Source organism: Rhinolophus ferrumequinum, chromosome 6 (genome assembly GCF_004115265.2).
Source record: "Rhinolophus ferrumequinum isolate MPI-CBG mRhiFer1 chromosome 6, mRhiFer1_v1.p, whole genome shotgun sequence".
NCBI classification, from domain to species: domain Eukaryota; kingdom Metazoa; phylum Chordata; class Mammalia; order Chiroptera; family Rhinolophidae; genus Rhinolophus; species Rhinolophus ferrumequinum.
In genome coordinates this window covers 21,780,472-21,804,084 of record NC_046289.1, presented here as the reverse complement: position 1 = coordinate 21,804,084, position 23,613 = coordinate 21,780,472, and the positions used below count along the sequence as shown (strand labels likewise).

General features: G+C 49.5%; 3 protein-coding genes and 1 long non-coding RNA gene across 7 annotated transcripts in view; 2 read left to right on the top strand and 2 right to left on the bottom strand.

Moving 5' to 3' along the window:
• POMT2 (protein O-mannosyltransferase 2) overlaps positions 1-1,171 on the bottom strand; it is a 39,653-nt gene extending 38,482 nt beyond the window's left edge. The window contains exon 1 of the mRNA XM_033108010.1: positions 696-1,171. Within this exon, the coding sequence (XP_032963901.1) occupies positions 696-1,153 (458 nt within the window). The 5' untranslated portion in view covers positions 1,154-1,171. The remainder of the gene's footprint in view (positions 1-695) is intronic.
• On the top strand, positions 1,131-11,365 carry GSTZ1 (glutathione S-transferase zeta 1). Of its 4 annotated transcripts, XM_033108015.1 has the most exons (10): positions 1,314-1,428; positions 2,958-3,103; positions 4,565-4,616; positions 5,765-5,832; positions 6,332-6,412; positions 6,711-6,836; positions 7,918-7,996; positions 8,561-8,613; positions 9,360-9,409; positions 10,204-11,365. In XM_033108015.1, the coding sequence occupies exons 2-10, from the start codon at positions 3,041-3,043 to the stop codon at positions 10,328-10,330; spliced, it is 699 nt and encodes a 232-aa protein (XP_032963906.1). In that variant the 5' UTR covers positions 1,314-1,428; positions 2,958-3,040; the 3' UTR covers positions 10,331-11,365. The 4 variants fall into 4 exon arrangements, with proteins under 4 accessions (XP_032963905.1, XP_032963908.1, XP_032963906.1 ...); XM_033108014.1 differs by lacking the exon at positions 2,958-3,103 and having other exon boundaries at positions 1,131-1,499; XM_033108017.1 differs by lacking the exon at positions 2,958-3,103 and having other exon boundaries at positions 1,282-1,428.
• Positions 11,366-13,204: 1,839 nt separating this feature from the next.
• On the top strand, positions 13,205-14,338 carry LOC117023377 (uncharacterized). The gene is made up of 2 exons (XR_004423199.1): positions 13,205-13,509; positions 14,130-14,338. It is a non-coding gene; the product is annotated as an uncharacterized LOC117023377 (long non-coding RNA).
• Positions 14,339-17,050: 2,712 nt separating this feature from the next.
• TMED8 (transmembrane p24 trafficking protein family member 8) overlaps positions 17,051-23,613 on the bottom strand; it is a 33,020-nt gene continuing 26,457 nt past the window's right edge. Inside the window, exon 6 of the mRNA XM_033108018.1 lies at positions 17,051-23,087. Within this exon, the coding sequence (XP_032963909.1) occupies positions 22,870-23,087 (218 nt within the window). The 3' untranslated portion in view covers positions 17,051-22,869. The remainder of the gene's footprint in view (positions 23,088-23,613) is intronic.

Genomic DNA, 23,613 nt, shown 5'->3' with positions numbered 1-23,613 from the left:
CTAACGTCCCTACACTTTTCTCCTCAGTGATAATGAGAAAATATGGTATCCCTTATTGGCCAAATGAATTTTCAGATCAAAATTTTTCAATTAAAATTTTTCCTCCTTTCAACTGGAAACTTTTTAAGCTTATGTAATGAAATCTGGCCATGTCTCAGTCCTGCAAGTGAGTCTTACAAATTAAACCTTTAAGAAAATAAATCTCTCCTCACAGATGACCCTAGATCTGCTTCCTGGAACCCCTGTCACCATCCCTAGACAATTAAGTTGTCCCTGCTCCCCAGGACGAAGGTACCCAGTTAAGAATTTTCCTCTCCACTGATGTCTGGAAATCTTGCAGATTGGGAACTCAAGCCTTAGGAAATTCTGTACAAAAATGTCCAGTTATCCTTGGAAAGTTCAAAGCACATTTAAGAGCCACGATTTGAGAGCCAGGTGAGACACTGCACGCAGCATAACCTGGAAGGCATGAAAACTGCTTCCTCAGATCCTAGGAATCCCACTGCCACTGACTGCAGCGAAGACTCTTCTTTCGTAGAATACTCTTAGCCCAAGGTAACCACCGGAAACCTCAGTTTCCCCTCCAGCGCGACTCCGCCCGTCTCCCTGTGAATCCCGCCCCCTCTGGGCCACCGGGCCAATGAGAGGGTGCGTCCCTCCCTCCCGGTCGCCTTGGTACCCGGAGAGTCACTCACCAGACGTGCTGCGGCTCGTCCAGACGGTGGAAGCGGGTGGCGAAGGACAGCAGCGTCACCAGGGCCAGCAGGGCCCACCGGCCGGCTGCCTCGAATTGCCGCGAGCCCCACACAGGCCGTTTGGGACTCCGCGCTGCAGTCTCGGCGGCTACGTCCCGGCTCCCGGCCCTAGCAGCCTGGGATCCACAGCGGCCCCTCCGGGGACGCAGCTCGGATCCTGCCAGGCTTGCGCCCACCGCCTGCAGCATCCTTCCCCTCCTCAGGATCGCCCTCCGGCCCGTAGGCACACTAAGTCTTGCGAGCCGCCCTGCCAAGAAGCCACAAAGGGGCACCTCGGGGTGCCCTGGGAAATGTAGTTCCTTACACCGGCAGCGGGCCGTGGGGCCCCGGCCTCTTGGGTGGGCGGGGAGTGCGGTGGCCTCCCGGGCCGCTAGGAGGCGGCCAGTGGCGCAGAGCATGACGGACCGCGAGAGCCGGGCGGGCCAGGCCGGGAGGAAACGGGCTCAAGGAACTGCAATTCCCAGCAGCGCCGGGACTGGGAGCGTGGCGACAGGGCGGGGCGAGCTAGAAGAAGCCGTAAAGATCATTCTAGTCCAACCCCGCCTTTCACTGAGACCTGAGCCAACGTGTCGTGGTCTCACTGGGCCTCAGCTGACGAGTCGGGGCGTCCCAGGTGCGAAGTTTACTGGCGTGGAAGAGGCGTCGCCCGAAGTGCGAGATGCAAGCGGGGAAGGTGTGTGCCACGCATCCGGGGAGAGGGGAGCTACTCAGAAATACGGGGAAACGCGGGGGGCGGAGCCAAAGGTGAGCCGCCCGGCCGGGTCCGCGGCTCCGACAACGACTCCCAGCAGGAAGCGCGCCGCGCCGTCCCCGCTCTGCGCCTGCGCGCTGGCCCGTGGGACCTGTGGTCCAGGCCGCATTAGGCCTGCGGCGGCGACCTTGGTGGGCGCGCACCGGGCAGTGTCGCTCGCTGTTCCCTCGCGCTTCGCCTGATTTCCCCACCCCCCGCTACGAGAAATATAAACGTTGCCCCTCGCCTACCTCTTCCGCGCTGCCCTGCGTGCTCCTTTCCCGGCCGATCGGCCCGAAAGTAACGGTTAACGTTTGCCCTTGAGAGAGCACCAGGGGTCAGGCGAGGCAGTGGCGCTTTAAGTCATCAGTCACTTGAGGAGCTTCCCGGGCCCGTGCCAGAGCCACTGTATCAATGTCTGGAGAAAGGGGCCCGAGAATCTGCATGTTTAATAAGCGCCCCCAGATGAGTTACTAAATTCTCATTAAAGTTTGAGAACAGCTGTTGTAGCTCGAAGGAAGGTGGCGGGCACATCAGGTGACATAGAACATCACTTTAATCACGTAGAGCCCTCCCACTCCCAAATGGGATTTTAGGAGTCATTAAAGTCCTTGTGTAAGACACAGATTAAAAGTGAAAATTAGAGTGATCAGAATCTATATTTGAACTGGGAACAAAATTCTTCCAAGAGTGGTAATAAAGAAAATGGATACGTGGGTTTAAAATTTAGCTCTACAAGTGTAAAAAGGAACATGGGATGGTTTATATAGTTATCATTGGTTAAAGAAACTGTCCTCCAGTATGTCTCCCAATGGCCCATAAGTAGAAAACCTGAGGACATTTACAGTGACTCTGGTCACCCTTGGTACAGGTCAAAGGAGTAACATTTACTCAGTTGGTGCAAAAGTCATTGCAGTTTAAAAGGTTAAAAATAATTGCAAAAACCGCAATTACTTTTGCACCAACCTAATAGTAATTAGGAAAGGCATTTCTTCAAGGATTCTAAGCTGATGTCTGCAGCTCTCTAGTGGTCCCATCCTTCACAAGCAGTCGCTGTCATGACCCCAGGGACCCCTCTCGCCTGGCCATGTAAGGAAAGAGATGCACCTCCGAATGTGGCACATCCAGTTGTAGCCACCCGGATCCTGCCCTTCCAAGGACGCCCATTGCCCATCACCGGCCCTCCTGCCAGGACCACCTTCACTTTCCCCACGAAAGGTGCCATCAATACAGGCTGGAACTCCAGGGCTCCGGGAACCAACTTGGAAAAGCCTGGGTTCTCAGTTGTGCCCCTGCCCACCTAGAAGATGGAGGTGGTAATTTAGGTATGGTGTGAGCAGGTTCAGGTAGCAGCTTGGTGTGAAGGGAGGGAGAAGGTGAGAGAGAACTTGGGTGAAATGTCTGGTCGGAGGGATGGTAGACAGGGATGATCTGACAAATATTGTTGCGTTCTCCTCCATGTATCCATGTAGGAAGACTCATGAATGCTAATTACTGGTAACTACCCTGGATCCTGCTTTGAAATGCCGGTTACCCAAGAAGCACCAGAAGGATAATGTTGAGTCCCTTGAACTTTAGAGGAGCGGTCACCTACTCAGCTGCCTCCTGGGTCCTGAAAGTAACAAAAATTAGAAAAGTGGGCCAGGTGGGGTCCATGGCAGATCAGAGAGGGCAAGCTCTGACAGAAGGGGCAGCTCCAGTCAGTTGTTGCTGAGTCCGCTGTCTCCAGATTTTTTAAAGAAAAAAGACAACAGGATTTATATATGAAACATCCTGATTTTTAACGTTGGCAACTACCGTCATCCCTCAATATCTACATGGGATTGGTTCCAGAACCCCTCCACCCAACGTGGACACCAAAACCCGAGGGTGCTCAAGTCCCTTATATAAAATGTATTTGCATATAACCTACATATGTCCTCCAGTATACTTTAAATCATTTCTAGATTATTTGTAATACCTAATACAATGTAACTGCTATGTAAATAATTGCCATACTGTATCGTTTAGGAAATAATGACAAGGAAAAAAGTCTGTACATGTTCAGTACAGATGCAACCATCCCAGGAACTGTATAGTACATGTCAGCAACAACGTAACTTGTTTTTTCCAAATATTTTCAGTCCAGGGTTGGTTGAGGTTGGTTGAATCCACAGATGCAGAACCCGCAAATAGGGAGAGGGCTGAGTGTAACTGAGACATTTTTAAATACTGTGTAGACCAAACAGAACATTGGGCTACCAGCTTGAGACCTCGGCTTTGGAGTGAATGGGCACATTCCCCAGCCACTTTTATGAGATCAGCTGAGAGCCTGGAGGACTGGTGGGTGGGAGGTTGAAAGCAAGGGGCAACAAAGCATGAAGAAGTAGAATTCCTGGTCTATCTGCTACTGCTGGAAGAAATCTAGGCAATCATTTACAACAACCCTTCATTTTACAAATGAGGGAGCTGAAGACTAGAGAAGGCAGGGATGCATCCAAGGTCATACAGAGCTGGTTCCTCCACTGGGACTAGACCCCAGTATGCCAGCTCCCAACACACTGCACCACACGAACTACTAGCTCAAAACCAGGCCAACCTATCCGCCAGGAGCATAAGAAACTTCCCACAAGTTGGAAAGATACCCTTTCTGACCTGAGGCAAAGTCCCCCTGACGCCTGCCTAGCCCAACTTCCCCATTGGCTGATGGGATCCACCCTTCAGGGTCCCTCCTCCTTTCCTGCATCTCTGTGAAAGGGCACATTCCTCTGAAGGCCAGTGGTCACCACAGCACCATGACTGAGTCTGGCAAGGTAAAGGAGGGCACTTGCAGGCTGGCTTCCCCTCAAGAATGCGTGACAGCACAGTTTGGAGCCAAGGGACCCCACGGGACTCCTGGCTTTTGACCCAGAGAGCTCTGTGCCTGGCCTGAGTTGCCCATACGCAAGCCTAAGGAAGGAGACCTGGCGGGATGGCAGAAACAGTGCTGGCTTGGACTGGACCCCCCTGGCTGGATGCTGGTGCCCCCTCTCCAGTGGGTTCCTAGAGCTGGGAACCCACCGAGCACGGGTTAATGTACACCCTCATTCTCTCTCCTCAGCCCATCCTCTATTCCTATTTCCGAAGCTCCTGCTCCTGGAGAGTTCGAATCGGTAAGAACTGTGCCTCCACCAATAGCCTGGGTGTGGTAGCATAGGTTGAAGGAAGCCCTGCGTGAAAAGCTGGGGCAAAGGGGTGCTCTGTCAGAGCTTCACCCCCTAGCAACCAGCACCCCCAGTTTCCTGGAGCCCTCAGCCCTGACCGGCATCGCCACCTAGGAAGTCCAACAAGAGGAGTCGGGGTGGCTGGACAGGAGAGTTGTTTTTTCTCTTGGGCCTGCCACTTCTCCCATCCTCGTCTCCAAAGCCCCTTAGCAACTATGCTTAAAGCGGGCTCACAAAATCCAGAGGGCCTTGGTAACAGGCAGGAAACAGCTGGCCTTCCTCAGCTCTTATCTTACTTGATCTGGCAAATTAAACAGAACTGGCCATTGTCCACCCCAGTTCATCCTTCCCTCCCTCAGTTTAACGGGGTCCTTTGCAACGGTCATAATCCTAGCAGCTCATGCTGAGGGAGAACTGTGCTGAGTGCTTTTGAGTGCATAATTCCACCTAAACCTCGGGAACCCTAGGAGGGAGATACTGTTATTGTCCCCATGTCCAGGGGCTCACAAAGTTAACTTGCCCAGCACTGCACAGCTAGCAAATGAATGATGAAATTTGAACCTAGACCTCAGCCAGCCTCCATGACCTCTCCCCCTTCCCAGTCACTTGGTATTTGCTGGAATCAGAACGCAAAAGCACAGGGGTGCCCAAAGTCACATTTCTCGAAGAAGACGCCTTCCCTGGGCCCAGAGCCTCTGCCCTGGCTGGGCCAGAAACCAGAGCAGCTTGGGCTCTGTCTCTGTAGGGCCTGCATACACTGGTCTCTCCTTGGCCTCAACCACTTTCGCTCTCCAGATGAGCTGGCCAGCCCTGAGGAAGAGCCCGTTCTCCCAGGCCCTCTGCAGACTGACCATCCTGTGCTCCCCTGGCTCCTTTGCTCTTGCCTCAGACCAACTGGCAATCACAAGGGCCCCATTGTGGGTACAGAGTTAGGGGAGTGGGTGGTGACCAGGGAAGCTGGAGGGAGGGGAGAGGGTCAAGCTGGGCCTTGACTACCTGGCGGTGTGGAGAAAGAAGCCTCCCTCTGCAGCCTCATGGCGTCCTGGAAAGTAGGCCAGAGGCCGTCCCCTGAGTCTCCTGTCTGCCATCTCTCCTAGCTCTGGCCTTGAAAAGCATCGACTATGAGACAGTGCCCGTCAACCTGGTAAAGGACGGGGGCCAGCAGGTAAGGAGAAAGACCCCAGGCCACAATGTGGGAGAGAGACCAGGAGGGGGTGCAGACTTCTGCCCCCAAAAAGGTAAACAGGCACCGCATGGTCCACAGACCAGAGGAGACAGGGTGGCAAGCTGTGTAGCTGGAGGAGCCACTGGAAGGGCCCAGGCTCCAGGCTCCAGACCGCAGCCTGGCTCTCAATGCCTGACCCCAGGAGGGTGGGTAGTGAGTGGGTCCTTGCCCCATGCTGGGCCCTCTGGATACACCTTGGTGGCCAGCGTGTGAGGTGCATTTAGCCAGGCCATTGGGATGAAGCCTGTAGCTCAGCAGCCCCTGGGGGAGGGGATACTGCACGGAGCGCCCAGGTATCACCTCGGACCTAGGAGCCAGACCTTTATCCAGGGGACGGGGTTCAAGTGTGGGCAGCGGACCTGGGGTCTTCCTGCTGGCCTGGTTCTGCTTTAGCCAAGTCAGGCCAGACCGCCCACCCACCAGGACCTTGTCTCCACAGTTCTCTGAAGAATTCCAGGCCCTGAATCCCATGAAGCAGGTGCCGGCCCTGAAGATTGATGGCATTACCATCGGCCAGTCAGTGAGTGCAGGGCTTGAGACGGCCCTCGGCCCTTGGCCGTGGGGGAGAGGACCTCCCAGCATGAGAAACGTTTGTGGGCGGGAGGAAGGCTGGTTGCTCGTTTGGGGAAGTGAAGGGAGACTCGGCCATATGGGGAAACAAGCGCTGCCGGATGAGAATCCAAACTGGGCTTGGGCCCCTGGGGAGCCTCGGCGTCAGAGGGCTCAAGCTGAGGTGGGGGCGGGGGAAGGAGGAGGAGTTTGCTGGCCTGTCCCCTGTGGTCCCCTCACCGCGGGCCCTCTCTGCTCCCTCTGGACAGCTGGCCATCATCGAGTACCTGGAGGAGACTCGACCCACTCCGAGACTCCTGCCTCTGGACCCAAAGAAGAGGTGCCTCGTGCGCATGATTTCTGACCTCATCGCCAGCGGCATCCAGCCCCTGCAGGTGTGGCGCTTGCGCACTTGTACATGCGCGCACTGTGCTGAGCCCACAGTGAGGTGCCCAGTTTGGGCGTGAGCGTGGCAGGAGGACAGGGAGGGATGCTCAGGGGCTTAGACCAGGTGGCGAGGAGCGGGGAGGGAAGGGATCCCAGAAATCATCCACTTTGCTGGGTCCCCAACCATATTCCCAGAAGCCCTGGGTTTCCAAGAACGTGCCAGAGGTGCTGGGGGGGGAAGGGCCAGGTGGCGCAGCGTGGATCCACGCCTCCCACCTTCAACTAGAGCGGCCTCCTTTCATCTGTGCTGTAATTCCTGTAAGATTTTATTATTTATAAATGTTCACTGGTAGGAAGGAAGGAAGGAAAAGAAAAGTAATAAAACAATTCATCTGTGCTAACCTCTGACTTTGCGAATGAGGAAATAGCCCCAGAAAGATAGAATGACTTGCCGTGTCACTCAACCGAGAATGACAGAGCAAGGACCAGAGCCCAGGACCACTGACTGTGCACCTGTGCCCCTGTCCCCATGTCACTGTCTTCTGTAACAAAGGAGGTCGCAGACAAGTCGCAGACAGTAATCCCCATTTAACAGATGAGGAAACTGAAGTCCAAAAGTGAACTGGTTCCAGGGGTGCAAGGATGGGACGAGTCCAGATCTCCTGAAAACCAGCGACATGCGCCTTCCCCCCCCCCCCCATTGCCCCATCCTGTATCACGCTCCCACTCCTCACAAGGGACCATGTAAGAGGGAAGCGTTGGATGCAGGGATAGAGGCCTCGGGTTCGGGCCACACCTGGCACAGCCATCGCAGCATCCTGTGCCCCCACCCTTACACAGCCCTGCCAGTATCACAGGCCTCCCGACTAGAGGAACCCCCGGGGCAGCCTGAGAAGGAGGCTGCCGGGATCGTCACCCCCCTTTAACGCCAGGGCCCTGATGGGAGGAAGGGCTGGGATCCTGGAGGCGTGGAGGGAGGAGGAGGGATACAGCCAGGGACATGTGGGAACGGAGCTTCCCTGAGGAGGCTTGGCTGAGCCATCGCAGCCGGGCTCCCAAAGCCAAAAAGATTTTCCTTGGGCTACACAGAACCTGTCAGTCCTGCAGCAAATGGGACAGGAGAACCGGCTGACCTGGGCGCAGAAGGTCATCAATTCTGGCTTTAATGGTGAGTCCATACTCCTGCGAGCTGCCCCAAGGTGACCTCAGAGAAATGGCCTCTGTGCCCATGGCTTCGGGCATCTGAAATAGTTTCCCAGGATCTTTGGCCAGTAGCATGGAAGAAGGTAGGGAGCAGGGCTGAGGAGGCAGTGGGCTGAGCAGCATCCATACCTGGCCTCAACTTCAGGTACTTCTGGGAACCTCAGTACCTGAGGCCCTTTAGAGCTGGATGATGCAACATCTGCTTCACTGCCCACTCCAGCCAAGAAACCAAGGCCAGCAAAGTGCCGGCCTGTCAGTGTGAGAGCTACTGCCTTGGCCAATGACAAGTCTTGTCCCCTCTGGGGGAGGGAATGGCAGCTGGACTTGAAAAGCTCAGGAAAACATCATCTCATCCCCATGTCCCTACCGACTCTCTCTAAATCTGACCTGCATATTCCCTCCAGCATACCTACCCCAAGCTGTCACTCACATAGCCACCCATTTCAGAACCATGGGGGCCAAGGTATGACCTTGGCTGATCTCCCCTTTCTGTGCCCGGAGTAAAATTATTCCTGTGGCCTCCCCACAGCTTTGGAACAGGTCCTGCAGAACACAGCGGGGAAGTACTGCGTGGGGGACGAGGTAAGCCCTCCCAGGCCTGCCTGCAGTGGCCTCCTGCCTCATGCTGACCCTCTTCCACGTAGACTCAGCCATCTCCCTCCAGCCAGGGCAGGCTCAGCTCAGAGTTTCCTGAGGAGGCATGGGGTGAGGGCAGGGGAGAGACCAAGGCTGTCCTCTCTGCCAGGCAGAAGGTACCTCCTGGGGAGTTCTTTGGCTTATTCCTAGTCAGCTGCCTCAACAGGAAATGAGTTTCTTATTCCTGGAGGTATTTAAGCCAAAGACCTCATCTCTGGGATAAGGGGGTGGTGGTCTAGGTATCAGTTGAGGGATTAGTCCATCCTGATTCTGAGGTTCTAGGGCTCAGGTGCCCTTCACTCCCACAGGCTAAGGCCCTTGCCCTGTGAAAATTCTGGTACAGGGCTGCAACCGCCACCGTGAGGCATCTCCTCTCTCCTGGGAGCCCTCACTAAGGGACTTGGAGAGCATTTTGTAACCAGCACAGCACATCCACTGAGGCGATGAAGTGTTCTCTGGCCACCCGCAGAGTTGGGTGTCAGAACAACTGGAACATGGGCTGGGAGAAGCCTTCAGCTTTGGGGATGGACCCAGACAGACCCAGGAGTGGGTGGGACAATGGGGACAGATGGAAGAGCCAGCAGATGGGAGCATCGGGCTGGTACCCCAGTACTGTCACCAGTAGACACACCAGCCCGACCTGTGAGTATGGGGTGCACACCCTGACTCAGACCTACCCACCCCTCTTTCAGGTGTCCATGGCTGATCTCTGCTTAGTGCCTCAGGTGGCAAATGCTGAAAGGTAAGCGAGAGCTCTGCCACCTTCCCTCTTCCTCCTGGCTCCTCCCCTCAAAATGCCCAGCCTCCTCCCACAGTCAGCCCAACCTCTTCTCCACCCCACCCCAGCCCCATCCCACTTCAGCTACTGAGGTAGCCTCTCATGCAGAGACTGCCTGACTGGCCAAGGGCCCTCTGTGCCGGGCCACACCAGCCACTGTGGCCTGGCAGAAACGGTACCGAGGAAATCAGTGGAGTGCCCCCTACCATGCCTACCACAGCCCAGGTGATCCTACACAGTCCCTGCTCCTAAGAGGAGGAGGCCACCTGGTGGACACCCCAAGAGCTTGGTATCCCCAGACATGGTGTGTCTGTGTCCGGCAGTGAGCTCTACCTCTGCTCTCCTCCATCAGCCCTTCAGTGGGGTGTGAATGAGAACGAGTCTGGAAGGCATTGCATTAGGCGCCCTTAGAGATACAGAAATGCCCCCAAGGAGCTGAGGAAACGGATGGAGAGAGAATCTGTGTATATAAATGCCTACTATGTGCCTTACACATAGTGGGTTCTCAATAAATATGCATTGCTTGGATATGAACAGTAGGTAACAGAGATACCAGACGATACTGCACAAGACCTACCCTTCCCTAGAGAGCTGCCTGTGAAAAGGCTTCCCACCTGGCAGGGCCACCTTCATTGCCCTTCCCTGGCCAGCCCCAAGGGCTTTCTCCAGCTCTGCATCTGTGCTTCGCTCACCACCCACAGGGCAGTCTCCCTGTACCCCTGCAGACCTTGGCTGAGGTGGGTGTTTCTCTGCCACAGGTACAAGGTGGATCTCACTCCCTACCCTACAATCAGACATATCAACAAGTCACTGCTGGCCTTGGAGGCCTTCCAAGTCTCTCACCCCTGCCGGCAGCCGGACACACCTCCTGAGCTGAGGGCCTAGCTCTCAAATCATGCCCCACTGGTGCAGGAGTAGAAGCTACGTGGACTGAACAGGCCTAGAAACGAGCAAACCCTAACTGAAGAGGCAGGAGACTTGCACTCCTAGCCCTTGAACTTGAACTCTAGTCCTGGATCTGCCTTCACACTGAGCCTTTCTGCCTTCATTCCCTCATCTGTCAAATTAGGGCATTGTGGAGTGGGAGTATGCCGGGAGGGAGGGAGGTGAGAACATGACCTACTCTTTGTCATGGGGCAGTCATGAAGATGAAGTGAGAATGTAGACTAAAATGCCTAGCAAGTTTACCAGAGAGCCACAGGACGTCTGAGCGCCTCTTCCCATCCCCTCCACTGTACCTGACTCCACAGAATGCCCCTGCTGCAATGTGAGAATTAAACTGAAGCCTAGTCCGCCAGCTTGTTCAGTTAAGGCGGATGTTCAGTTGTTCGATTAAGGCAGTTCCAGAAAATGAACACTCTTCCTGGCTGGAATCGCTGTGTCTGGACCAGGAGAAGAAGTCAGCCAGCCCCTTACCCACCCTGTGGGAGGCCCCTGGGACCTAATGCAAGGAAGAGAAATCAGCCCAAAAACCTGCCTGAGAGAATCGCACAAGATCTATAAGATAACAGACCATCGCTGTGCCATCGCTGTGTTCCCCCGCAGCACTGAGAGGGAAGTGGGCCCTTCACGCCAGTCCCTCATCTTTGGGGGCAGCATTCTCTGGACCAGTCCCAGGATTAGGCACTTAGGGTAAATCCAGTCACGAATGAATGGCTCTGGGCACTGGAGATAGCCTCCTCCATGGACAGTGGGAATAGAAACTGAGAGACCGGGTAACAGTTTACCTTTGGTTCCCCTGCCTGGCAATGTTCAACCAGAACTAGGATCACCTCTTGGCAGAGATATTGTAGGGATACTGCGATCACTTTTGGGAATGAAACAAAAGACCTTTATGTCTTTATGTACCTGACATTGCATTTCCCTTGCATGGCTGATGTTTAAACAGGGAATTAAGATACGTGTCTGGTTCAAATGGAAGTTACGTTTCTCGGCCATGAGTTCCTTTTCTTCAGCCCCAATCCTAGGGTACCTAGTTCTCCCCTCTCATCCTGGGCTCCTTTGTGGCCTCTCCTTCTCTCTTAGATGACGGGGGTTTCAAGCTCCAGAATGACTAAAGTGGGCCACTCTTGTTCACGAGGTGAATTTGTCCTTTCAGAGCCAGAGAGCATAATGGGAGAGTAGCTATGACACAGCAATGATGAGTGCGACTCGGGTACTTCCTGTCCTGCCCTGCTGCCATCTGGACCCTTTCCTCAGGTTACTCCAGACTTGCCTGGCTGGATAAGGCTCACCTGCGCTTTCTCCAGGAAACCTTTACTTGAGATGAGACTAATCTCCTTAGCTTGGTTATCAGTAGTCACCTAATTCAGGCATTTGAAATAGGTAATTAAAACTCCTGTGGATTTTAAAGACAGAATGAACTTGGGAAAGGAGGGCAGCCCCATACTTCACGCCATGCTTCTATAACGCCCACAGCTGTGTGCCTCCCTGGTGCTGGAGAAACAAGGGATCAGCAAGCAGCAGTCGGCAAGCCACAGGGGCTAGGCTTGGCCAGACGCGATGCTACTGTCACTTCCCCGGAATTAAGGAGGCAGTTGGCTCTGCCTCTCACCAACAGGACTTTGGGAGCCCAAATGACCTGAAAAGATTTCCAGTACTGCTGAGGTTACCAGGTTCCCTCACCCCTTCGTTCTTCCAGCTTCACCTCCAGGCAACAGAAACCCAAGATACTTCTGGGAAATGAGGGAACTAGATAGAATCCACACCTAGGACAAAGTACAGAAACAGACTACCTGAGACCAGTCCCCCTTCCCTGAATGAGTCCAAAGAGAACTAGATATAATGAGGGGGTGAATCAGGATTATTCCTAGAAGAAAACAATCTGCTGGCTGTCCTACCCTAGCTAGGAAACGGACTTACAACTTCCCTCCATTCAGTCCACCAGCATGCAGTGAGCCCTCCCAGGTGACCCCCACGGGCTGGGAGCTGGGATATGTGGGTACATGATAGACGTGGCCCCTGCTCTCACTGAGCTTACATCCCTCTACTTCTAGAAATTTAGTCGGCATGCTCTAACTCTACCATTCGACATTGTGGGTCTGTTGCCTATTTGCTGGTCTCTGATCCAAGATGATTTCCAAGTAAGAGTTGATACATTTCAAGTCCAGTCTCTTCCTACTCAGTATCAAAATACTAAACTATTGACCCTGGGGCTCCATCAGCCCATCCTAAAACTAATGACGAAAGTTGAACGGATTTTAAGGAAATCTAAATCATGTCAAGAGGCCATACAGCCTCCGTTATCAAACATTTAGAAACCATGCCTCATCGAATGCACCAAACTCATTTTACATATTTTTCCCATAGTTCTCACAGTTCAGGCCCTCTAGTTCAACAGGAATTTCCTGGTATGTGTCAAATGAAACCTGAAACCAGCCTGGGAGGGTGGGGGGAGAGGTAGAGAACAAATGCTATGGCTTTTCCTCTGGATTTAGGAGAGATCTTTGGAGTCCATGACATTTCTGAGGCTCTCCTTTCTCATTGGTTTTCCCCAAACCTTCCACCCCTAAACCCAGACAAACCTGTCCCTCCCCACAAAATCATAAATGTGTCTGAGCCCAAGAAACTCGCGCTAGGCTCCCCTGAGGTGACTCACCTGGAAAGTGCTGGGTTCCTACAAGCATCCCCGCACCAACTGCCTGTGCCGCCCAGAAGGTGACTGACCAAAGTTTGCTTTGTGGTTCTCCACGGTACTGGCGTTAGGAAGACAAGAGTCCATCTCCTTGTCTCAGGATGCTTTTGTCAAGATTGTCTCCTTGTCTCAGGATGCTTTTGTCAAGATTGTAAAGCTAGAACCTAAGCCATGGGAGCTCCACACCGTCCGTAGCAACACAAACTGTTCTCGAGGCTAGGGCTGGGAACCATCCTTGCCGCCTCCTTTACCTAGAACCAAGGAGAGAACCAACCCAGGACCAACTCAGCTCTCACGAGCCGGCAACAACTTCTCTGCTGTCTCCTGTGGATTTCAGGGACCAGGGCTGTGAGGAAGTGAGGGGAGCAGTGGAGCTGGAATTGAGAGGGCTGCAGAGAGAAAGCAGGTCCAGGGGGACCACCAGCTCAGGGTAAGTGAGGGATGGAAAAGGAATGCGTGTTGGGGGAGGAGAGGGCTGTGGGGTGAGTAGATGTTGTGGCCTCACTGACTGACCAAAGGAGACCAGTCTGGTTTCTGGGCCTGCACTTTTGGGTCTTATTTTCAGGAACCAGATGTATCTCTCAATCTAAAACCGTCACCTCTTTAGGGGATATTTTCTGATAGGTGCTTCTCTCCCAAGGCTGAGTGGGTGGCAAAAGTCAAGGCCTTCTTGATTTCCACATCAGTTGTTAGGTCTGTGAAGAACAGTTAGTAGGTACCTGGTCCTGGTATGCCGGAGGCCACAGGGAGACGTGACCTGCAGTCTTCCCACAGTGGACGTGGCCACAGTGGATGAAAAGCAGATGTTGGAGTGGCCTGATATTGGTAATTAGATGGAAACAGTCCTGGCAAATACCTCAGAAGGATGAAAGCAGGAAGAAGGTGCCAGGAAATACTTGAGAACAAAGCAAAATATAGGATTTTGTTCCAAAGCAATTTTGCCTATCCATTACGGAAAGTAGTAACCTTATTGGACAAGCAGGTGGCTACACATATTCGTAAGATGAGGACTCATTTTATTGGCTCCTCCTAACTTTTAAACTTCTTTAGCTCTTGATTCCAAGGTCACAGCAGGCATCATTCCACTTTGGGAGAATACCTGAACTGAGACGGCTGCTGAACTGAACCAGAACCTCAGGAGTTAAAGAACATCAGGCTGAACGTCAAGAGCTGCCCTGCCTTGTATAATCCTGAAGTATGTCAGAGTCAATGATATGGCATATACAAGTGCTTTTAAAAATTAAGAAATAATCTTCAGTGTGTTATGTGTTAGCAGTGACATAGTATATTACATTCGGCATACCTAAACATAACTCATCCACGATCCCTACTTACATGTAGTCTGCCTGGGCACTTTACTATTGATCGTGGTATAGTTTGGTGGGCAGATTATATCATTTATGTCACATTTCAGATCTCTTCTTCCTTTATACATGAGCCTCTATAATAAGTTGCTAAGGAAAGCAGAGGAAGATCTAACGGGTCCATCTTAGAACCAGATATCAGTGAAAAAAATATTTAAATGGCACCCCTCCCCGCTGAGGTGTGAGTCCTTCTCCATAATAGACACCGGGGATGTGCAGAAGCAGCATTTTAAGAAGTGTCAAAGATAACTTAGGGTGTCATTTTTGTAAATGAAAATGGGCTACAGGAATATCGCCCCGACTGTGTTCATGATTACCCTGGTGTCCAAAGTTCCGGTTCTAAATTTGAACAGAGTAAGGAAAATCATTGGAAAATGAACATCACTGGGGACCAAATACCGACAAAACGCAGTAATGTTCTATGAAGTAATCATCACTCTAAACCCAATTTTTTGCCCTTGGACCAAACCCAGCTCCCAGTTCGTAATACTATGAATTTAAATGCAGATGAGAGATCTATCATTAATCTCTTCCTCAATATTTTCTTAATTGTTAATTTTTCTTAATTTTTATAATCTCAATAGAGTATCATTGATACAGATTTATAGAATACCTTTCCTTTCAAGATGCACAGGAGAGATGAATAAAAAATATGTAATGTAGGGGGCAGACGGGTGGCTCAATTGGTTAGAGCGCGAGCTCTGGGCAATGGGGCTGCCGGTTCGATCCCCACATGGGCCAGCGAGGTGAGCCCTCCACAACTAGAATGAAGTCAATGAGCTGCCGCTCAGCTCCTGGGTGGCCAGATGGCTCAGTTGGTTGGAGCGCGGGCTCTCAACCACAAGGTTGCCAGTTCGATTCCTCGACTCCCAAGGGATGGTGGGCAGCGCCGCCTGCAACTAAGATTGAATACGGCACCTTGAGCTGAGCTGCCGCTGAGCTCCCGGGTGGCTCAGTTGGTTAGAGTGCGTCCTCTCAACCACCAGGTTGCCGGTTCGACTCCCGCAAGGGATGGTGGGCTGTGCCCTCTGCAACTAAGACTGAACATGGCACCTTGAGCTGAGCTGCGCCCTCCACAACTAAGACTGAAAGGACAACAACTTGACTTGGAAAAAGTCCTGGAAGTACACACTGTTCCCCAATAAAGTCCTGTTCCCCTTCCCCAATAAAATCATAAAAAAAAAAAAAAAACATTTAACGTAAATCAAAGATATAACTCAAATGTTTCAGGTGCATAGTGAAAAAGTTTATTTATGACAGATTTCAAAACTCGGAAGAGAAGACAAAGAATGCAGAGAAGCATCACAAAATTGGTACATAATATAAAAACACAAGAACTGAGCTATTTAAAGAACCACAGCTCAGGATCATGTGTGCATCACAGCAACACACTCAGTGCCACGGGGTGTAAAACGTGGTGTTTGAAAGGAAAAACCACTCAGCGGGACATAATGATTAAATAACAGTTTGGTACGGAGCTCTTAAGTTAGAAATCATAGGAGATGTTGATAGCATTTCTCACGATGGGGGACATGTAAAACAAGTTGCAAGAATGATAGGTTGGGATATTTTTGTATTTTAAAGAATAGACTGTGACACAGTTTCCCTTCCAGACCCCTTTCTGTAACGTCAGCATCAGTGCATGATGTAGGACAATAAAGAAAGAATGCCTTTGTGGTTGCCAATTGCTTAGATATTTACCGTGTTTCCCCAAAAATAAGACTGGGTCTTATATAAATTTTTGCTCCAAAAGATGCATTAGGGCTTATGGTCAGGGGATGTCGTCCTGAAAAATCATGCTAGGGCTTATTTTCCGGTTGGGTCTTATTTTCGGGGAAACATGGTACCAACAAAGTGTGATCATCTTTCAACCAACTAATAGATCTCAGTGCATGGCACCAAAGCAGGCCTTTCAGACATAAGCTAAGTGGCATATAGTAGTTTAGGAAATCTTCAAGCACCTCCCTCTACTCTAATTATCCCGACCCAAACTCTGGCTTTCTTAAAACCCATCACTTTGATTACAAAGCAGCTTTATTCTGGGAATTTCAAAACACTTCCCCCAGAGTCGTGGGTTACAGGATTGCTTTCTCTAGACTTTACTTGCTCTTGAACATGACTAAATGGAAATGACTCAACTTGATTAAATGAAAAAAAAAATCTTTTCTAGGACAACAATCTCAGAAAAGGATGTTAGTGGAATTTTTTAATATGGAATGTCTTAAAATGTACTGTTTAGGACATGAGAGAAAGAATTAAGGTAATGTTTTCCAGATGATTCTTGCCTGAACCCCAAAGTCAACACTAACAACACATCACAAGAACATCACAGACAAGGCATTTCGAACCTCCGTGAGGGTGAGAGTTCAGGAAGAGAACGTCTTAAACTGATTGCCTGTTAAGGGTTCTTCTGTAATCCTATATTTTATAGTATTTCAAACCAAAATTTTAGAATTGTTCATGACCCTGTATCAGAACTTTTAGAAAATATACTTTGTCCCCTGGGAATCACTTCATGTATATTATTTTATCTCTAGATAAGCCAAAACTACATGCCTGCTTCAAGTGAAAGAAGACTATACAATTTAATAAAAAGTATTTATCTCTGGGGCACCTTTTTCTCATCTCCCAGAGTGAAGAAGAGCCATACCACTAACTCTGGTCCACATGCCTGGGGCCTAAAAGAAATCAAAATACATATAATAGAAATCACGAGTTCAAACCAGTGACCAGGACCACAAGTAATTCCAAAGCCAGAGTCTTGCCTTTGGTTTTCGAGAGTGACTATTTGCAAATGAGCCCCACCATCAAGGCTTTAGGCAATTGATTGGGTTTTCTTACCTTGGTGACAAGAGATTCAAACAGGAGGGCCTTTGTTTGGCATTCTGGGTTCAGGCAGGGACAATGCAACACTCCAGAGAGAGCAGTGATTTCTGGCACCTGGCTACATAATACTTAGAAACTTTCTCTCACCCTTTGAGTCCCAAATCCTGCCCTAATTGTTACCTAAATAAGTGGGTAGATATCAAAGAAGTGTTCATAGGTGCTGGACTGGTTAGACAGAGCAAAGGGTAACACTGACCATAACAGGTACCAACAGAGCCAAAGCAGTTCTTGCCTGAGAGTCTTCTCCTCGTTCCCAGAAAAGAGGCCAACGGGAACCAGCTCCCAGGGGCTCCTCCTTTACAGAATGCCAAAGTCACTGCCCACAGAACACGGCTTCCTTTAGTGGGCCCTGACTCTGAGCTCACACTGAAATCACACAGAATACATTCCCCAGTGACAGAGTATATTCCCCCAGATGGAGGGCTTGCTCTGTTTATTAGTCAAGGAAATTGATTTGAAGTCCTTATCGGTGCAGCACAGTCATGTCCTCTGCACTCACTCGGTAAGGTGAACGAGTTCCGACTGCACAGTCATACAGTCAGTTACCCAGCGGTCCCAATATGGGACCATAAGGCATAATCCCTCCCCAGCCCGACTGCCAATCATGGTTGATTGCCTTATCTACTCAACTCACACTATTATTTAATTCTGGTTAATCAGGTAAACTGAGGCCCTGAATACCATACTGCCAGTGCTAAACAATACCAGAAATAATGAAGACATCAGAGAGAAATGGAGGGAGGCTAGGCCCTCTCTCTGTCTCTCAGCTGTGTGGAAATGAGAGCCCTGGGACAGGATCCCACGTGCATGAAGACTGGGACTTTGGCCGTGTAGATACTCACCACATGCGGGGTTGCTGGAAAGCACCCGGCTTGTGACTGGTTTAGACACCGTTCCCTCCCTACTCCCCAAAGAATCATGCATCATGGCTCCCTGAGCACAAGCACAATGGATATAATGACTTGCTCTCTAAAGAGCAGAAATCCTTAACGAGCTACCCCTCACCACAACAAAAATGAAATAACCTTCCTTCAGACAGAAACTCACTTTCCAACTCTTTTCAACCACTGTGCTCTTCCCTTTTCTTGAGGCTTCAGGAGTTCTACACTTCTGACCACGTGGAAAGATACTAGTTAAAGAGTTTGAGGTCAACTGTACAGATTCAGGAGAAAACCTAAGTGGAAGCTCTAACAGGGAGAACTGTGTATTTGGTTTATTCCTTCATCGCTGTATAGATGACCATCCGCCCAGATTAAAGACAGTGAATTCTACACCTCCCAGGGAGGTCGGCCCACAGGGACCCAGCTTGCTCCCAAACGTGCTCGTTTGAAACTCTTCTGTGATGTCGGTTAAAATTAACCCACTTCATCCCTTTCTTGGTCATAGGCAAAACCAGCTGTGGTTACAGTGACACAACTGGAACTCCGTTGTGCAACACAACGAGCCTCCTTCTAAACTCACCGTCTTTTTCATTGCACTAGACTCATAAGTCTCAGAGAATACAGAGATGAAATCAATCCTCAGGTCAGGATTACACTTAGTAGAGGAGACCTACTCAAAAATACTTCTAAAGCCGATCCTGTTGGAAAAGATGGCAAAGTAGGTTTGGGATTTCTCCAAGTGGAATGAGAACCAGTCAGGCTTCTGTCTTAAAAATAACTCCAACTTTAAAAAAAAAAAAAAAAAAAAAAAAAAAAACTCCAACTAATGAACTGCAAACAAAAGAACAAAATCGGGATATGAGCAAAATTCCAGGATACATTTGATAGCTTTTCTCTCTTCCCCTCAATTTGTTCTGTTTTGCTTCCTTACTATCAATTTAAAAAGGCAGTTCTCAAACTCACAAAACTGTTTCACTCATGCCCTTTTCTCTAAAGCTACAGTCTTTTATGTAAATATTAGGGTCACTCAACTGTGTACCTTAGAACCACATACTTAGGAGTTAAAAGGCAATGTTTTCCAGAAAAGTGGCCTTTAAAAATCAATATAAAAATACAGACTTTGGGGCTCGAGTTTCACCTAATTCTTTCAATGAGGGACTCAGTAGGGCTCAACAAAAACGTATAAACTCAGATACTTCCTGCAAATGATAAATATTACAATATCTAATCCCACTGTTAAATATAAGACATTGAGCTTTCAGATTTAACTCTTCCACATAGATATTACAAGGACAATATATATACTTTATAAAAGGATGAGATTTTCTTTCCTAAATGACAGAGACAACTATTTTTAAAGTGCATGAATCAATTAAGAAAAAAATAACAGAATGTCCTCATTTCAAGTGCCTACCTACTTCCATTATAAAGCTGCATATTGTAGTAGGGTTGAGTTTCAATCCAGATTCCTGAGGATATCTCATAAAACAAAGAGATTAGAATAAAGTCCTTCCCAAACAGCTTCACAATTACCCTAACTCCAACATTCCAGTTAGAGAAGAACAGTGGAAATTATGACCTGAGGGAGAGGGAGAAATACTAAAGCATGAGTTTGAAAGAGGGAGGCCAAGAAACACTTTTATGAGGTAACGCACGCTGAATGAAACAAGTCTGCAAAAATCCAGGAGCTCTCTAAGCTAACGTCTGTGCAGGGAAGACACTTAACTGGACACTTGTCAAAAGGAACAGAATGGTAGAATCATCTTTGTTTAAAAATTAGCAGCTTGTAATTTTAAAATCCATGTGGTGGTACACATGTTTCTACATCTTTTAAGTTTTCTGCTGAAAATTTTTCACAGTAACATGTTGGGAAAAAATTAACCCTTTAAACATCATTTCTAAAAGCCCCACCTCTCAACAAAGTAGCACAACTTAAACCAACGAAAGAAATTTAAGAACTCAGCCACGCTATGTAGAGAATTCCAGCCTCTCTCCTATGATGAAGCACTTTCTTTCGATTGTTTGTTAATATTTACTTGTGTTCTACAGAACAGGGTGAGAGTGAAAACAAATGATTTTTATTTCATTGTTTGGTTCTATAAACTTGGACACAGAGAGACTAAGGAAATAACTACCTCTTAGGATTCGCTGGGCTATGAAATTCTCAGTAATTCCCTGTGCTTCAGTAAATATTTTGTCTCTAAAGTTCAATAATTTCAGAAATTTAATGAGAACAGTGAATGAATTAGACGGTGAAAACATCCTCTTTTAGCAATTTTATGGAAATGGAACAAAGAAACCCTAACTGAATTGTAACAATGTCCAGGACTTCAAAAGTGACCAGACAATAAGAGGCACACAGAGGTGGTAGAAACAAGTCCCTCAGGCTTTCGTGATGCAACAGAATTAGAATTCCAAAGAAAATAAGGACAGAGACTCTCACAGCAAAAATAAACAATAAATGTTATCCAGGGAGCTTGCTATGGCCTGGCAACTCCATTTTAAGAGAAAGTCAGAAGTTAATAATAAACAGGAAAAATAAGCAAGGCTTTAGCTGACTGGAGAACAGCTCAGTAGAAAATTATTTTATGAAGATTGTATTAGCAAAAGCATGATTCAACTTTAGTGATGAAAGAGTAGTCACTCACTATCTGATGGGATGGCGCACAGCAAGTTTGCTTTTCACTGCCCAAATCGACAGTTGCTGAAATAATTTCTAATTTCTTACAAGGTATATAAATTTTGGCCAGTGTAATCCTCTACAAAATGCACTTCGATATAAATAATGGAGGTATGACACCGCTCAGAGAATGGGGACACTATGGCAGTCCACCACATCCTACCCCACTTGGGGCTTTGCGCACAGGGGACCAGAAGGTGCAGGCTCTCCACCCTTCGTTCATGACAAAGATGCTATTGCAAACCTATTGTGAGGAGCCCACTTCCTCCAGTTCCTGCTCCTGTGTGGAAGGGAGGCCTGGTGGGAGGCGCTCACACAAAGAAGGAATGAGCCCGAGGAAACACCGTGAAGCACAGGACTCCTCAGCAGGCAAAGGACTTGGAGAACCTGGAATCACGGGATCTCTCTGACTGGCTAGTCAAGCCCTCTGCATCAATCCCAGGCAAATGGGCAGAGTCCCTCACAACCTACAATCCTCACCGGGAATGCTGGGTAGGTTAGCGTCACCCATGTCAGGAGGGCAGATCCTGCCCTAAGCACGGCAGGCCTGACTTGCAGGAATGGAACATGGTCACTTCCCCACTTCTCTTTAACTCCATAGAAGAGGTGGCCTCAATGGCTCAGGGCAGGCAGAAGCCTTCTGAGAAACAGATGGAAACTGTTTCAAAGACATATTGAAATGTGCTAAAAAAAATAAATAAGGTAATAAATAAATCTAATTATCCTTAAAATTCTAAGGCAGTAACAGACGTGACACAAGGAATAAGAAACAAGGAGGTACCCACAAGTGCAGTGGTCCCTTCTCTGCCTCCTCCTCTGCCTGAGGCCCTGCCACCCTGTCCCGCACGGTGACCACTGGCTGCAGCACCCTTCAGCACTCCTGGGCCTCAGGGTTATAGAGTGAGAAAGGCCATCACCAGGGAAATGCAAGGTGGCCTGGGAAAGAGCAAATCCAATCAGTAGCAACGGTGAAGCTCATTATCACCTTTCCTAAGAGACTCGAAACACCAACAGCTTTAAGCCCTGAATGCAAGAAACCTAAACTCAGAAACTTTGCAAATCTGATTGGTTCCAAAGCAAAATCTCTAAATAACACTCCTACTCTAAAGAAAGAAAAATAAAGTGGTGGGGAACCTGGAGTGGTTTTGTTTTTTTTTAACCTTCTTTCTCAGATTATACCCCTTCTTCTTTGATTATATAAAAAAAAACGATTTAGATGTGGGTTCTGAGATCAGTCCAGTACCTGACTGCCACTCTTTCCCCTTCGACCACCACTGCCTGTAGTGAGGGACACTACCTCTTGAAACAGGAAGTGATGGAGGCAGTTGTTTTCCCCAGAAGACCCTAGTTACATTGACCATCACTTTAGACTGCATGAAGTTCTTGCTGTAATGACAAAGACACAGGCTTAGCAAAGGGCAAAGAGGAGGCAAAGAGGCAGACGTGAACCATCAGGACTAATAACACCCCTGAAAGGCAGTGAGGGCTCCCAGCCTGTGCTAGAGCCAGCAGGCGGGACTATGGCAGTGGTGAGAGGCTGGACAGAGCTTTCTCCATCCAAGAGGTTGGGTCCCTTCATGCACAGTGTGCTTTTCCCTCTTTTAGCACTTCCAAAACGAGGGTGGGTATCACCAAACACATCTGCAATACAGGCTCTGGAGAGGCGAGAGCAGCAATTGGAATAAGAGACCTGTACCAAAACAAACCCATTTTTAAAAGACAACCCCCAACTTCCTTTTAGGCTTTTGCCCAATGGGCACCTTCACAGAGGGATTTTGCTGGAGTCTGAAGCAAGAAGAGTGTGAATCAGGGACCATAGCACAGCGGCAGAAGCCAAGGAGGGGGAAAAGCTACATGGGGTCGACAGCCAGGCGTACCAGGTAGGGCGTGAGGGTCAGGAGCCTCACGCTCAACAAGAGGCACCGGCCGGCAGCCTGCTCCAGCCAGCAAACACGCGCCCTCCCCGTCCCCACGGGCCTTCAGCTAGTGTAGTAGATGTGGAAGTAGAGAGTCTTGTTGCGGAGCAGTGAGTAGGAGTTGTCAAACTTGAGCAGGTAGATGCCCTCACCGGGGTAGTCGTGGCTGCCAGCCTGCACGTCTCGGTGGCTGTCCCGCCGGTACACAGGCATGACCTCCCCATAGCGACCCCGCAGGGAGCTCCTGGAGCCTCTCTCCACATCTCCAGCTGGGACAGGGTCTGCATGAGCAAAATGGCACAGTGTTTGGAGATGAGTCCAGAGACTGAGTAAGTCCTACCTGAAGGTAAGAGAAGGCACCAGGTGACCTAGTGGCTTTCACCCAGGGGAGATGCTATTGCCTCCCCATAGGAATGTGGAAATGTCTGGTGGCCTTTTTGGTCATCACAGCAACCAGTGGGTGATCTAAGGGTCCAAGAGTGCTAAACATCAGGATAGTACGTGCTCATCAAAGAAGCATCCCACCCCAAATGCCAATAATGTCTCCACCGAGAAACAGGATTTAGCCTTACAGAGTCTACCTAACTCCAGAAATGTCTGGACATTTCCAAGGGGGAGAAAACAATATTTAGAAGAAACAATTCTGATATCCTTTCATTCAACAGGGGAAAGAACTAGCTAATGGAGGTAGGAAATGCAGACAAACAGGCTGTAAAGAGTGACCTAGAACTTCCACTTGGCCTTTTAAAGAACAGCAAATAAGGAGCGGCCGGGTGGCTCAGTTGGTTAGAGCGCGAGCTCTCAACA

Coding starts and splice junctions, on each gene's coding strand:
- GSTZ1 (XM_033108014.1), top strand. CDS start 1,152: ATGACGGACCGCGAGAGCCGGGCGGGCCAGGCCGGGAGGAAACGGGCT. Junction 6,837..7,917: donor GCGGCATCCAGCCCCTGCAG/GTGTGGCGCTTG, acceptor TGGGCTACACAG/AACCTGTCAGTCCTGCAGCA. Junction 9,410..10,203: donor CAGGTGGCAAATGCTGAAAG/GTAAGCGAGAGC, acceptor TCTCTGCCACAG/GTACAAGGTGGATCTCACTC.